Here is a 17,909-nt window from a genome sequence, read left to right on the forward strand (position 1 = left end):
AACGTGTACAAATTTTTAAACATTGTACAATTATAAATTATTATAATAATATGAGAATACAAGCTATGTACGAGCATATCTCACATCGTAAATTACTCAGTCCATTTAGCTGAACAAATTCTACTCACCTTTACTGACCTTATTTTTTAATTATGACCGAACAGTTAATATGTTCCCACGTAAGTATTTATTATGGATACGTAATATAAAATAGTACGGAGATTGCAACATTTTTAAATAATGATGGACGTATAATAGATTTTGATCAAACAAAAAGAGTTTGTTCAATTATTTCGCATTTGGGGCGTGTTTATGCGAATATGCATCATCATTGATTGTATATAATTATTATAATTTGGTTTTTTGATTAGAGATACCTATATTATAATCATGGCTCTTCATCTTAAGTGACTCATTTTATATTGTCTATAAAAGACAAATATCATTATTTTTAAGCGTCTTCTAAAAGGAGGAGAGTCTCAGTTCATCTGTATTTTTATGAAGCAAATTTTTGTTAATTTTGAACTGATTTTGATAACTTTTTCTGGAATCTAAAGGACATACTCCAGTTAAATTTCTATATTTATTTTGTCATAAGTTATCGCTGTTTTTTTAATCGGAACTAAATCTATTAATTACACTAATTGATATTGTATAGTTTAAGTCCGCCTTTTGTACCAAGCGTTTTATTTTTGTAATATGATCAATAAATAATAAATAAATATTACTAACCTGAATATACTTTTAAAATATGAAAATGGCTAAATATCCTATTATAATATTAAAAATACGAAAGTTTGTAACAATAGACGAATGAATTAATGGGCAAATGTTTGCTACTCTTTCTCGTAAAAACTAGAGAACGGACTTCAATGAATTTTGATACACTGATAGATCATATTATGATTTAGTACAAAAGATATTTGAATTTTATACGTGAATTTACAGGGTACAGAGGAATAACACCTGAGTCCTAAGGAATGGCAACGCATGGGGGGTATCATGGGCGAAACAGTATACTCTGTTATGTCCATGGTACTGCTCATGTCTATAGACGACAGTTTCCACTTTCCATCAGGTGGGCCATCAGGCTGTTTGCCATTCTAAGTTGTATAAAAAAAATATACTGTTTTACTAGGGTGAACCCGCGGGATACAGCTAATACTGTATATATTTATAAGTCTGTTGTTGTACTGTATCAAAAAGTAAATAAAATAAATGAATTGCTAACAACAAATGTTAAAACCTTTTCCCCCTTATTGTATCAACAACACAATAAATTACAGTATACGAAATTGAACGACCTATATGGAGCTTTTTATGGTATGGGACATTTTTCGATAAACCGCAAGTAAGTAAGTACAAAATACTTTCATATTGATTATACATATTTTTTTTCGAACAATTCATAAATGGAATGTTATTTGATATATCAGAATGTTGTACTATTTCTTTGGGATATAAGTCGCAAAAACTTTATGACATTGGCTGGACAGTATTGAGTGCAACGCTTATAAAAACTTGTTATTTTTTAATGTATCTTCAGCTATAATTAGACAAACAAGGCAGGTTCTATTTGGAAATCTCCGAATCGTATTGTGGACAGATTCAGGACGAAAATGTTGAGTCTCAGTCCACAGTTAATAAGTGAAATATTAAACTATGAACATTAACGGTTTATACGGTTTAACGGTTGCGCGGTTAAGAAACTATACCTGAACTATCTAGGAAGTCAAATAGGCTAGTCACATAGTAAGCCTATTAAATTCCTGACTATCCAGTTTTATTTTCCCATCTGAACTAATATTATAAAAAGGAAAGATATTTTTTATTTGTAATGGACATATAAAAAGTTTTTTTCGCCTATAGAAAGCTACATTAATATTTAGTAACATGGGCTATATTTTATATGCGAAAAAATAGCAATCTCCACATGTCCGCAACCGAGGCGGTTTTTTTTTATACCACTGAGGTGGCAAACAAACATACGGCCCACCTGATGGTACGCGGTTACCGTAGCCTATGAACGCCTGCAATACGTTTATTTTTTAGTTTATTTACTAGTAAACAATGAAATGATATCTGACTTTCCAAATTACGAACTGTGTCCTAATGTGTATTTTTTTATATTTAGCAACCACATTCAGGCTTTGATGATGTTTAAAAAAAGAACAACGCTGCCCGCCCCTCGACCATTAAGTTCCTATAGTCACCTCTTACGACACCTATGAGGAAGAAAGAGGTGATCCCAGTCTACACCCAAACCACACGGCGATGTCGTGACGTTACTCATCCTATTTAATTATTTAGTTCTAATACTTTTGTGCGACATTTACTAACTAGCTACATTTATACTTTGTAAGTATAATGGATAGGATGAGGCTAAAATGATAATATTAACGCGATGCAGCTGTTTCAACAAGGTTTCAACACACTACTTTCGGAATTGCAAAGAGTCTCATTATATTTCCAACAAATTCGCATACGATAAGATACTTGTGATTCTATTGCACCACAGTTATTTGTTGCATCTATAACGTAAGTTTGTCAAATTGCAGGAAAACAACACGTAATTTTGAAATAAAATAATAATAATAATGATATTACTGATAAATTTTAAATACGATAATTTAATAACGTATTAATTACATGGACTGAGGATACCTAATACCTGCGCATAATAATAAATCTGTCATGCATTTAAAATGGATATAAATTTACATCTCTCATTCATCAATAGTAAGATCGAATGATTATGATCTGTTGCTGCTTAATACTACAATATATTCCTTAATCTATCTCCCTGTTAGATTATATACATGGAGTGTCTCCATACAAATACTTCGAAAGAAGCGGGTCAACTTTTTCATACAATTTTGCGTGACAAATAGTTATGAGTGATTCCTTTATAGGATCTATATTATATTTTATTTTGTCTTATAAATTTTGCACCTTTTTAATGTGCAAAAACTTATTTTATATATTAAATAATGAACTATAGATACGTCAAGTTACGTTGTGAGCAAAAATATATAGAACACATATAAAAAAAAAACGAGTCACCTAATATGACAATTAGCAAGTTGACCCGTTATTGAAGCTCAATGCTGTATCTATCCAATCTAAGCCCTGTACCTATTTACTCAGTGATCACTCATCATGATCATAAACATAAAAATGTTACTTGTCATCACAACCTTAAATAGCACAGGCACTATTAATAAACTATAATCAACAATATCGCAATAAACTTTAAACATCGAACACCATAGACTAAGAATAAAACCGGCATTCTCTTTCTATGTCAGACGCCATATTTTCTCATGTTGATTCTAATGTCGATTAAAACCTCTTTTGCATTTATATTATTGGCCTTTAAATTTACTTGTGTGCGTGCGTGAGAGATTATTACGTTAGGAACAAAATGGTCAAATCGTGCGGGAAAACTTATTACATAATTGTAGAGTTGGTATTGGGAAATTATGTTTATTTATTCATGGTGACCTGAGAAATAATGAAAATGCAATAAGGGTTATTGTATTGTTATTAAAAGATATAGTTTACAGTAGTTTATAGTTTACAGTTTTTAAATCACACTTTTTAGTTTTTGCATTTGTACCAAAATATTAAAAATAGAATGACTTAAAAACTGTTATGTTAGTAGTAAGTAGATGCAACGAAACGATAAATAGTTCACGTCATTTAAAATGTATTCAAAATTTATTTTTCGAGAGTGTATTCCACAAAAGAAACTGATTTTAATTGTAGAAAAACCTTTTAAATGCAGAAAGATTTTGTACAAGTCATTTGCTTGGGTACCTCTGTCTCATTCGTGTTTCTGTGGCTGTGTTTCGGTTTGAAGGGTGGGATATGGCAGTGAATTTACAACGTATAGAGGGATAACAGCCGAGTCCTCAGGAATGGCAACGCATAGGGGGTATCATGGGCGAAACAGTATACTCTGTTATGTCTATGGTACTACTCATGTCTATAGACGATGACTACCACTTTCCATCAGGTGGGCCGTCAGCTTGTTGGCCATTCTAAGTTGCATACAAAAAAAAATACTGAAGCGATTTTAATAAAATTTCTATGAAATCCTTTCTTGTAAAAAAGAATTTTTCAAACCGGTTTAAAACTAACGGAATTATAGGGTAACACAACACATGTAAATAAAATACACCCAAACTGATAATATCCTTTTTTTTTTAATCTGTTGAAAATACACTTTCAGTAGATAAACAAGGATATATAAAAAGCAAAGTCTTGTTGTTTACTATAAATATAGTTCGCTGGCTTGACTTGTCTTGATAATCTAGTTTGATCCCAATCTCGCCGGTTTAGTAAGTTTGTGCGAAAACTAAATTAGTTCCGAGATAAAATTATGACCTAATGAATTATTTGTGCAATATTATCGTTAAATACTTAAATTATCTATATTGCGTTATCAAGATGAAACGAAACTACTGTCATAATCTCTCAAATTTATTATGATTGTTAACGAGATTGACTATTACTGGAAAATTGATCGAAGTTTTTAAATATACAATAATATTTTAATTAATTAAATTTGATCTTACGCTTTTTTGAGTCGAACAGTTGCTACAATGTTCTGAGGAATTTTTTTTATACAACTTAGAATGGCAAACAAGCTGACGGCCCACCTGATGGAAAGTGGTAACCATCGCCTATAGGTAATTTATCTATTTACATAATTTAAATATATGACTACTTACATTAAATTACACAAACTTCATAACTAGGTACATATTATACAAACTTATTAGAAAGCGGTATGTAATAAAAAAGAAATACAAAATTAATTAATCCGTGGTTTAATAAACAATATAATATATTTGTGTTCATTAAATTATTTTAAAGAACATTTCAATTTCGGATTTAAGTATATAAGTATTAGATTATATTATCGAATACTCTGGTTTCTCAAAGGTTAGAGAAACGTGGTTTGAATATACTTAGGCATCACATGTCTTTTCTCACGACACCCACATTTTATACAACCTAATTTGTAAAAAAAATATCCATATAGACTAAGATTATTTTTAATTAATTTATAATTAATTATAAGCATTTCTGAATAGTCATTTTTTATAATTCTATCGCCTATTCGAAATTCTATTTCAACTGAGAAGAACGGTCAAGAGACTCGAACGTAAAAAAATAATGACGGTCATAGATTGCAAAAAAAAATTGATTTATAAGGACAACTGGCGAATTCGCAAATTCAAAATTTAAATGAGCTTGAGTAAAAGTTTCACATTATTCAAATAGATATAATTTCAGGCTGTTGCAAGAGTAAAGTCATCGGAATATGTATGTGTCGCAATAACTTGAATGCATAAATTAAAACTGAACCTATCTCGTGCATAGATAATCTTTCGATATGATATTCTTTTATTGTATGTATATTCAAAATTGGAATTCAAAATGGGAAGGTTTATGCTCAGCAGTGGACAGTTAACGGCTGAAATAATAATACTAAAAATATTAAAAATTATCTTATATTTATTATAAACATTTACTAAATAAATTAAGAATGAAAATTAGGTTATGTATATTAAATATAAATAGGTATAAAGTATAGGATGAACCAACTGACCTTGCAGTTGGCCCATTGTGACGAATTTATCATGGATAACGATGGATCATCGATGATTTCCAAAGAGATAGATATTACTAACAATGGGGTCAAATGAATGGGGTCAGCCGATAAGGAGAACAACAAAGCATAACACGTTATAGAGAAGGAAGACTTTAATAAAATTCTAAATCATGTTATCTAGTCAGTGTGGTAATAATAGTGGTGTGTGTACTGTTCTACTGTTAGGAAATCTGGACTCAGCAGTGGAATGTTAATAAAATACCATATTAGATTATCTTCAAAAACGTTTACTAGCTCTCAGCTTCTAAGGTCAGTGGATGAAGTGTTTCACACCCACAATAAACAACATGTGTTATTATTGCATTAAGTGAAGAAATTAGTTGAATATTGTCAATAGACTTCCTTATAACAATATGTTTATTGTTACTCATGGGTCTCATCGCCTGGCGAGTTTCCCTCGCTCGCGGCAGGTTCACGAGAACAATGCCTCGATGAGGACAACAATTTCACCTCTACTTAAATATGCTCAAGCGGAAACCATTTCTAGTGATGTGCCGAGTCAGCCTGACTCAAGTACTAATTCTAATACTCAGGTACTCGATTATCGAATACAAGTTTCGAGTACTTACGGCACTCGAATATTAATTGCCAGTTTACTGTATTTTTAATGTTTGATTCATAATTTTTTTTAATTACTAAGGGAAAAAAAATTAAGTGACTGATAGTTTATTATTTTAATTAGATGAAAGCTTGAGAAATTCATATAAAAACGTTCTCCATTCTGATGATGAACTTGACCATATAAATTATCATCATCATATCTACCGTTAACCGTTCACTGCTGAACATAGCCCTCTCCCATAGAGTGCCATAAAAAACGGTTCTAAGATAAAGTAAGAATATTAAAAATAGTGGTGGTGTAATTGCTATGCCAAAATTTTTAAATTAAATTTATTTTTTATATATAAGAATATTTAAATAGAATAGAATAAAAATTACGTAATTATGAGGATAATTGTTCTATGTTAAGGGCATATCTTCGTTTACGCAGGAAGCATATTTATAATATTACTTTAGAATATTACTAAGATCTAAGACCTCAAACTCCCTTCACACTCATCTTATAGTGGATCTTTTACCGTCCATGCTGCTAGATTGTGGAATTCTCTTCCCATACGTGAGAGTCAATCCCTAAAAAAATGACGCATCTTCTATCTCTATGAACATATAAACTATATGTGTAGGTATATTGTATGTATATTTTTATACATAGATGTAGGTATATATTTATGTGTATGTATATGTGTAGATATATAATTAATCAAATTTAACTATTTAAAAATAAAACATGCTACTTTATTTCAGCTCGCCTTTGTAAGAAAACGAAAACAAAAAAAATGCGATAAACATTTTTATACCACAGATATAAACTTCAAATACTTATAAAACATTATTTCATAAGAAGACGAGATAAAATACAGCCTCTTAATAGATACGAAATGTTAATATAAAAATATAATTAATAAATATACATTCATCATCATCATCATCTTAACCATCTGTTCACTGCTGTCGTAGGCTTCCCCCATAGACTGCCATAAGACTACTCACAACTACTAATGCAATGCATTTGAAGTTGTTACTTCACCCGAGTATCAATTGAGGGTCGTCCTACACTGCATTTGCGTATACGGAGTCGCCACTCAAGAACCTTTCTCTCACATCGGTTATCAGTTCTTCGCGTAGTAAACTGAAGCGACAGGTAAACGCGTAATAATAATAATAGTAGTAATAATAATAATAGAAGTAGCAATGAGTTATAACTAACTCATTGCTACTTCAGTTTACTTGTCCTTCCGTACAAATACTCCAGTAATTTTCCGACTCATAAAACTCGAGTCAGGATTCGACTATATTAGTGAGTACCAAAATAGTCGATTTTGATATTGGAGCTGATATAAAGCAGATTCTGCACATCACTATCCATTTCTAAAGCTCCGGATGGTTTGTCTATACTGCAAATGTCAATTCTAAATACGTACAGAATAATTTGCTGTAAACTGTCAAACAGATTTTCCTTTTATTATCGTATTTTATGTACAATCACTGTATATTTTAATGGAACTATATTTTTATGTAAACTGTATAGAATAATATTTATAACAAGTGGTAATTTATTGGCATATCAAAATATTTACACATTTTATTTGTTAAAAAATTGTTCTATTATATTTAATATATATCCTACAGGTTGTCGTTATTTTAAGATAAATTAATGTGATTAATTTTTTTCGTCGTAATTAAATTACCACTAATTTATTACGACACAAAATTAATTTTTATTCAAGGCATTATTAGTACTATTGCATAGCCCTTTAAGTAATTTATGTCTTTGACCTTTCGTATTGACAGAACATAAGTCGGCGGGAGATTATCTCTAGTACAAGAAATCTGAAGATGTTGGAATGTGCTTTTAATATCTAACAATTTATTTTGTGATTAATTATATATTAATATAATACATACCGAATATAATGATAAGTTTCATTTTCACAGCTAGCAACACTGGCACAAAATTCGAAGTCGATCGATTTTCGATTGTTTCGCGGCGGCGTTCGTCGCGCGTCAACGCCAATCCGCGTATGGTGCTGTGCGTGCGCACCACCACCAGCTGGTCGATGGACGGTAGCAGTCACCACGTTCACTTTCTAAGTGTGGTGGGGCCGCCCTAGGAATACCGGGAAGCAGAGGGTTTGTTGACTCTGATGTGATGCGCGCCTTTATTAATCGTACAATAATGGATCGATCAATGATGAATGACGATATATTCATTTTTATTTGACGGCCAAAGAAAGCGTAATATGTTTTTCAGTTATGAATTTAATTAAGTATTCATCTATGTAGTGATATTGATATGATTTTTAGTTTTTTCAACGATCTTCCAAAAAAGGTTCTTAATTATAATATTAATTTATATATTAATATTGCATATATTTTTTTGTTTGTTACCTCATACTCCGTTATTTATCAATCAATTAGGATTTTTTTTTTATCTTAAAGTATGCACTTCTTGATTGGTACTGTAGAAATTTTAGTAAAATCGTTTAATATTTTAGTTTTTAAATCAAATTAACTGATATCGTTTATCAAGATAAAACATTACATAAACATAGAAATTATAAATAAATAAATAAGTTATCTGCTTAAAATACCTCTGTTTCACTTATGGTTTTGCTGTAAAACAGCTGTGAAGTTTGCATGGCTTTGTAGTATGACCTTACAAACTAAATTAGTCCTTCTTTCTCGCTGCTCTGACTTTAATCCGACTTATCCCTAAACATACATATGATACATACATACATAGATACATAATTTGTCTACGGTCATATTATGAAACGATAGTGCCTCAATTACAGCCATTTATGTGACCAACCACTGAAACATTGCATAAACTTGTCAAACTTCTACCAAATTACACTATTTATGACTATTGTAGACGTATTTCGTTTTCCTAGAGATTAATCTTTATGAACTTATGTTAGTGTACTTAATATATATAACGCACGAGATTCTCCATTCAACTGTATCTTTGTATGTTGTAAGCAATGTCTTTTCTATTTTTTTTATACCACTGAGGTGGCAAACAAGCATACGGCCCACCTGATGGTAATTGGTTATCGTAACCTATGAACACCTGCAATACCAGAGGTATTATGCGTGCGTTGCCGACCCTGAAGAAACCTCTTTACATCCCTTTTGAAGAACCCCATGCTGTAGTCTCTTGGGATTATTCTTGATTTGATTATTTATTTTTTTAATTATTACGTCTTTTTATTCCTTTCTATAACTTTTTTTTTCAAAGGAAAGTCTTTTGTCATAAATAATAAAAGGTTTTAATTTGAAATTGACAATAATGTAGCCTATTCAACATCATCAACATACCAGCCTTTAACTGTTCACCGCTGAACATATGCCTCCCTCTTTGGGAAGTTTGGCAGTACTTGCAATGCTTGGCAGGCGGATTGGTAACCGCAGTCAGACTTTAAAGATAGTTTAAGAGGAACGCTGCTGCCCATCCCTCGCTCTCTCTTAGTCGTTGTTACTCGTCGTAATCATTGTCGTATAGTACTCCCTTAGTCTATTCATCCTTGCTAGATTCGTCTCGCTGCGTCAACTTAATCTTCATTTGTCGTCCTTTACTGGTATCCAGCTTAGACCAATAGCGCAGGTAGGGGAGAAAGGGATTGTTAGTTATGGAAACTGAGAATCTCATTGCTAGCAGTATACCCAACCAGGTTGACCTACTCGCGGTTCTCCCTGGAAACTATCATGGTTAATTCCTGATGAATTCATCATGATGGACTAACTGGCCCGTTTTCATTCTCATCTATCACCCTTCACTGGTGCTCCGCCAGCGTATCCCGTTAGCGCAGGCGGGGTTACCATACCATTTTCACCTATCATTCTATTTTCATCTATTAAAGAAGTATATTCATAAATTGTAATAGATATATCTTGTTCTAACATTATAGCTAGTTAAAGTTATAAATAATATAGTAATAAATAACCATGAAGGTTTAAATAGTAGATATACGATTATTTTTCGTAATAACATATACCTTCCATAGAGTTTACACAGTCTATTTTAATAGAACCGAAAATGTAAACAAATGAATATTGACTCGACCATAAAATAATATGTTGAAATTTAATGACACAAATAAAAAATACATTTATTAATTGAATGATTCGATTGGTTACTAATTTTATTAAGTAACCAATCGAATGTTTGTGTGATAATTTCAACAAAACCTCATTACCTTTTTATTCATAATCATATCAGCCCTTACTGTCCATTGCTGTACATAAGCTTCCTCGTGGGGAGTTTTGCCACGCTTGGCAGAAGTGTTGGCAACCGCAGTTAGGTTTGTAGAGATGTTTTAAGAGGGACAATGCTGCCCATCCGTCGCGCTCCTATAATCGCCTCTTACGACACCCACGGGAAAGGAACGGATGGCCTATGTCTATGTCTATAGGCGACGGTTACCACTTTCCATCAGGTGGGCCTTCAGCTTGTTTGCCATTCTAAGTTGTATAAAAAAAAATAAAAAAAAATATCTCTAATGCAATCTCCTTCAGACAATCTGCGTAGAGAAAGACAGAAAAGAAAAAGGCGGTAGCTATTTGGCGCAATAAGTATATCTAATAAAAAATACTAACATATATAAATAATCATATCAATACCATATATATACGTACTTACTATTTTATTATGTAAACACAGGCACTGTACATTGGAATATTTTAATCCCTACATCAAACCCTTAAAATTATTACCAGATATTATATATATATATATATATATATATATATATATATATATATATATATATATATATATATATATATATATATATATATATATATATATATATTCTTTAAGTGGTGCAATAAAAAGTCAGTAAATAAACGGTAGTTATAAATACCAAGGACAATAGGTGTTCTCTATGATGTCTATGGCAAAAGTCATATACACTGGCGACATTTACCACTTTCCAGGAAGAGTCAGTTTATTTGCCTTTCCGAATCGTATAAAAAACAACAAATAAAATATTAGATCTATGAAAATACGCCCTGAGAAGGACCCTTACTAATATTATAAATATGAAAGTGAGTTTATTTATTTGTTTGTTTGTTATCTCTTGGCGCCTCAACGGCTTAACCAATCGCTATCAAATTTCGTATACATATACTGTATGGGATGGAGAAGGACATAAGCTGTTTTTATCCCGATCAATAAACATATCACGGTTCTTGTCTATTTATCCATCTATATTGTAATATATACAAATCCCGTTTCACGATGTACAGTCACACGAATTTCTGAAACGCCTCAACAGACTTTAATAAAATTTTGTAATTAATGCATAATAAATAAAAAAAATTTTTTTAAACTTCAGAGATAGAACAATAGCGCCAAATAGCTAACGTCTTTTATCTTTTCTCCTCTACTCAAAAGTTGTCTGGAAGAGATTGCATTAGCAATAACCTAAAATGACCGCCTTTTGTACTTCATAAATGTAATATATATTTATTTTTGTATTATTCTTTAAGTGATTCAATAAAAAGTAAATAATTAAATGGATAATATGTATCCCGATAAGAAAAAAATAGATCCGGTAGGAGATAAAGCAATGTTTGTCGAGTCACCTTGTCTATTATAAATCACATATCGCACGTACAAAAAAAAAATAGCATAATAAAAACAAAACCGTCTAAACGCGTTGGAAAGCGAAAGAAAACGTTTCATGTTAATACAGAAACAAGAGAATATAAGTGTAATAAATGCAAAAACTGGAATAGTAGCGTCGTGTCGCGACCTCGGCAATTATGTAACATAAATTTTTACGCTTCTACATAATGATGTACCTGTATTTAGAAACGATAATATGTGGACTGGTTTATATAAAACATTCATTTATAACTGCGCGTCAAAATTATTTGATTGACATTTTTATTAAAAAGAACTAGAAGAAGGTCATCGGCATATCGGATGGACACCTCAATTGAATACCACAGAGTTTTTAAAGTTTTAAATATTTATTTAGCCTACTCAATATTTCGTAGTATAATATATATAAACTATATTTACTCTATTATAATGATGCTTTACAGATTTTACTAGATTATTAATATCTACGGGGTACGTACCATCCTTATTGTTGCTGGTGTCTATAGGCTACAGTGACCGTTTACCATCAGATGGGGAGTAAGCTTATTTGCCAATTTAGTGGTAAAAAAGAAATAAGCTAGCATCTCTATTTGAAGGTCTTTACACAATAGTAGGAGTAAGTCTCTGCTTAAATAAGTTCTGTATTCCATTAACGGTCGAGCCAATTCAATTTGAATATTATTTACTAATATCCTGATATGAACAAAAAAACTAAAACATAACCAAACTACACCTTAAACAATATGATATTTCAAAACTACACACACTTTTCATATGGCCTTTAAAATATCATTTCGTATAGACTATAACTTCGCCGCTATTTTGATTTAAAATAAAAAATAGAAAAAAAAATATATTCCACTCTGATCGTGTGATAAAACCAAGGTAGAAATTATTTGTCAATTAATTATTATGAATGTCAAATATTGACAATGCCATTGCTGAATCATCTAATTAGAATAAAAAAAACTTGCAATATTTATAATAACATACCAACTCATTTTTTTTTTATACCACTGAGGTGGCAAACAAGCATACCTGATGGTGAGTGGTTACTTGTTTACTCTATCTTGTTATCTACTTAATTTTTTTTTTTATTTATATTGGCGGATTGGTTAAGATTTTTTTGTTAGAGAAAGTATCTTACTACAGTTAAGAGATGGTTAAGGACAATTGAAAGTACTGTTTAGAGATTTAACTGAATATATTAAAATACTGTAGTATATATGCACAGAATGGATGTATTATACTTTCCATTAGTTAATTAACTTGAGAAGTAAATTCCAGTATCTTTTTCGTAACCTTCGTTCCAATAATACTCTCCAATTATCTTTCCCCTCTCACCGTACTGGTTACGCTTCAAACTCTTTTCTCCTTCATTCTTCACGACTCTGGAACGCGCTTCCTGATGCCATTAAGAGACTACCGACTAAACTACCGAAAAAAGCGTTCACACCCTTTTTTTTATTTTATCCGAGCAATAACTGCTTTATATTATTCTCAATTTCGTGTATAATATAGTATATATCATATATGTGTAAGTATATTTGTTATTCATATATATTTATTTGTTTATATATGTAATTTTAGTATGTATGTATATCAATAATTATAGTCTATATAATTGAATTCTAACGCAATAGATTACATTTCAAGCAATGACAATTTTTACATATAACTTATTAAAATAAGAGACATCTCTATATTGGTAACAATACTCGTATACATAAATATCCGTGTGGTCCCGGCATAAAATAGGCCCTCCCCTCCTATCCCGTGAGTGTCATAAGAGCCGACTACGGAAGCACGAGGGATAGACAGCAGCGTCCCTTTTAAAACATCTCTAAAGCCTGACTGCAGTTGTCAATCCGCCTGCCAAGCATGGCAACTACTGGCAAAACTCCCCAAGGGGAAGGTTTATGTTCAGCTGTGGACAGTTAAAGGCTGATATGATGATACATAAATACGTATAATAAGCTTAATATTATTAGTATTATGTGGTATTTCTAGGTTACCGTTGTTGTATACTAAAAGTTTTTCAAGTGTCCTTCGAAGTACAAGGTTAATTCATTTAGTTTTAATTGAGCCAAATGTATGTTTTTAGAGATTCATACTGAGATTTGGTTTAGGAATTCCTGAACGCCAAGAAATCATTCTGTATAATAATAATCAGCATAATATGGCTAATATCTTCCTTACAAAAGAAAAAACCTTGTTTGCTTACAAATTTTGAAATTGCAGGTGTTTGAAATTTCGAGTTTCGAACGATTTTAATATAATCCTGAAGAAGTAAGTCCATTTCATATTCAAAAAGTTGTAAAAGAGAAAAAACATCGTACTTACACTCAAACAAAAAAAGAAAAACGAGAAATATTGCACTGTATATCAAGCCACTTAATCAGTATGATAATATCTTCCTTCTGTGGGGACAGATATGTGTCCAGCATTGTTAGAAGTTGGCAAAAACAAAGAGGTTGAACAATATGAGATTCGAACTATTTGCTTACGAATTGCACAATACAAATGCATCGAGTCACGATGAGTATGTCGTAACATTATTATTAATGATACGTTACTAAATATATACTTCTTGATACGGACGATTAATACAACCAAATATAAGCTGGTATAGAAAATAAAGAAAAAAACGCCAGCATTTGTAATAAATAATTCCATTTAATTGTAGAAGAACCTAATTGATAATATCACTTATATGTAGATGTACTTAATTGATTTTGTTACTTAAATACTTTTTGAATTCAATTATTGGTTTTAGTTGAGCCATTCATTATTTTTAATGACCACAGCTGTTATTTAAGTTCTATTATGTAAACCAAGTAAATAACGCAAGGTAATGTAGAATAACTAAGACTAGGGACTATTGGCACTATATTCTCCCTTCTTACTCTCGGGCTGGTCTTGCATTTATTTATTTATTCATTACTACATGTATGTATATAAGGTGGCCTTAGTGCTAAAAGCATTCCCTCTCAGTCAATCTTAGAGAAGTGTCAAAGGCTTCGAAGGCAGTAAAATTTAAGGGTATCATGGGCGACACAGTATATTTTGTTACGGCCATGGTATGGTTCGTTTCTATAAGTGACAGTTACCACTTTCCAACAAATGAGCGGTCAGCTTGTTTACCATTCTAAGTTGCAAAAAAATAATATAAAAAAAATTGCCACGATTAAAGCGTTGTTTTTTTTGTGACACAAAATAACATATTATTTGCTACTAGCTGTGCCTGTGACTTCATTTACGTGACCGAAATAAAAAATAGCCGATATTCTTCTCCATTCCAAGCGTATTTGAGGATAGTAACCCTCTACCAAATTTTATGAAGATTGGATGAGCTGTTTAAGTGCCAAGGAGTAACAAACAAACACATTTTACGGATTTCAAGTTGTACAAAAATAAGAGGACATTTTATTATTTAGCAACCTATCTACTTACTTCTTAAACTTCTAATACCTTTTTCATTTTTAATATTTATAATTATTTATTTATTTGTAATATATATATATATATATATATATATATATATATATACACACATATTTTTTATAAGCTTTACAGAGTTACCAATGCACTCACCAAAAATAAATAATTAAACATTATAATAATACAATAAAGGAATATAAGTAATAATAATAAAAAAACTAATTATACTATAAAAATAACTATTAAAAATGCAATTTGAGTAATTTGTTACCGCGCTGCGAAACTCTGTAGCTCTATATATAATCTTATATAGCCTATAAACAGTTATAAGGATCTTAATTGACGATTTATCCATTATTAATTATAATTTACGAATATAGTTTTATTTGCTTAACGGATGCTTATGTTTTGCGCTGTGGATAACTACTCGTATAATTGGCTAGCATGTAGTAAATGTAATGTAATATGTATTTAATTTTGTAAAAAGCTGTTGTCATCCTAAATAAAATAAATAAAAAAAAATTAAATACAAGTAATTAACTTTATCACTTTGAACTTCGCAACGTCGAATGTTAGATTAAGCTCAAAACTAAATAGATTCAAATTGCAATAACACGAATAAAATGGATATGACATCATATGTTTAAAACTAGTTCACGCTGACCATTCACTGGCTAGTTACTTCATAACACGGCGCTTCGCTTTTGTTTTAAATTTTATTTTTGTTACCATATCAATGTTACACATTCTTGCTATCAATCTTTGGTCAACTTTCGCTAAATGACAGTTTTGAATATTCCAAATTATCTATGCATCATTTTGTCTGTACATTTCGCTTATAAAAACATAATAAAAGCAAGTTTTACTTAATATGCTACATGTCTTGAGTGCTCCAATAATTCTTTACTGAATTGTTGTTTTTATCTTTATTTATTACATATTACATTTTACAAATGCAACTATAGGTGAGTAAAATATTAAAAAATAGGTAAGTAGGTATGCATATGAAATTAACGTTCTCTTTAAATTATTAGCGAATACTGACCGAGAGACTGTACAACTGTTTTGTGTGCATGGGTACTTCTGTCCCATTCATATTTGTTTTTTTTTTCATAAGTTAAGATGGCTTGGTAACCTTGACTGCGCTATCGGAATACGCTAGCAAGACACCAATGGGAGATAATAAGCAAAGATGAAAACAAGGCAATTAGCCCATCGTGATGAATTCCACACAATTTAACCACTATAATTTCAAAGGGGAACTGTGTGGGAGTCGAGCTGATAGAGTAAATTTTTAGCAATGAGCATTATGTTATTACTATAACATTCTTATTTGTTTTTTCCGCAAAACAACTTGTTTGCATCCCTATTTTCAATTAGAAGGATGAAATATAGTAATAAAATTACAGAGTACGGAGGCAAAACAATCCTTAGGAATGGTGCTACAGTGCATTTTTCCATAGCTCTGTTCATGTCTATTTATTATTATTAGTCGTTAACTGTCCACTGCTGAACATAAGCTTCCCCCATAAGTGGTTTTGCCTTCACGTCTGTAGGAGAGCGTTATTGCTTTTTATCAGTTTCTTTTCCAATCAAAATTGTAATATATGAAAAGTCTTTTTACCTCTGTCCCATTCGTGTTGCAACCGTGAAGCAGCTATGTTTGCATGGCTATGTTTCGGTTAGGGTGGGATATGACGTGAATTTACTGGGTACAGAGGAATAACACCTAAGTCCTCAGGAATGGCAACGCATGGGGGATATCATGGGCGAAACCGTATACTCTGTTATGTCCGTGGTACTGATCATGTCTATAGGCGACGGTTACCACTTTCCTTTGTTTGCCATTCTAAGTTGTATAAAAAAATAATTTTTTTTTTTTGGTTAGATATTGAAATCATAATCATAACTGTAACCAAAAATAATATTGTATTATTTCATAATAATCCTACTTACTTATATTGCGTGATAATTATATAAATACTCGACAAGAATTATAATGCCAAACAGTGTCGTTATAAGTATTCGATATCAATATTCATAGATGTCTAAGAATGATAATTAAAGAGTCACGCATTTTAAAAGAAATATTTAAAAATATTCATGTATTTATTAAATTCCATGCAAAATATTTATACTTAATCTGACAATATTTAATGCCTGTTATACATAAAGATCAATAATAAAAATGTTAATAATATGTATATCTATCATATTTAAGGGACCCACGATTCCTAGGTATGGAGAAGAGCAAACTGACTGACCAAACTTCCTTGGTCTTACATATATTTATTCCATTTCTATAACTCGTCTCCTAACTAAAAACGTCAGTTCCAGACTCGAATCTTGAATTATTTCTCAGATTGAACAATTATCTAAAAAAAATCATTAATTAATTGAATAACTTTTTTATATAATAATTGAATTTAATTAATTGGATAACTTTTTCTAAGTTTTTTTTCGGCTGTCTTATCATAAAGAATTCGAGATATCTGCTTTGTAACATATTGTTGCGGTAGCCAACTTTAGTCAGTATTTTCATGTACGCCGAATAATTCAAAACCTCTGTGTAAAAAAGTGTTGGAAAATGCGAAGAAAACATCCCTTACACTT

General features: G+C 31.1%; 1 protein-coding gene across 1 annotated transcript in view; it reads right to left on the minus strand.

Annotated features, from left to right (window-relative positions):
- Window positions 1–8,274, minus strand: part of LOC113514027 (uncharacterized) — a 60,492-nt gene extending 52,218 nt beyond the window's left edge. Inside the window, exon 1 of the mRNA XM_052898099.1 lies at window positions 8,150–8,274. Within this exon, the coding sequence (XP_052754059.1) occupies window positions 8,150–8,171 (22 nt within the window). The 5' untranslated portion in view covers window positions 8,172–8,274. The remainder of the gene's footprint in view (window positions 1–8,149) is intronic.
- Window positions 8,275–17,909: the final 9,635 nt, after the last annotated feature.

The sequence above is a fragment of the Galleria mellonella genome, unplaced genomic scaffold (genome assembly GCF_026898425.1).
Source record: "Galleria mellonella isolate WM207_F2 unplaced genomic scaffold, CSIRO_AGI_GalMel_v1 utg40, whole genome shotgun sequence".
Classification (NCBI taxonomy): domain Eukaryota; kingdom Metazoa; phylum Arthropoda; class Insecta; order Lepidoptera; family Pyralidae; genus Galleria; species Galleria mellonella.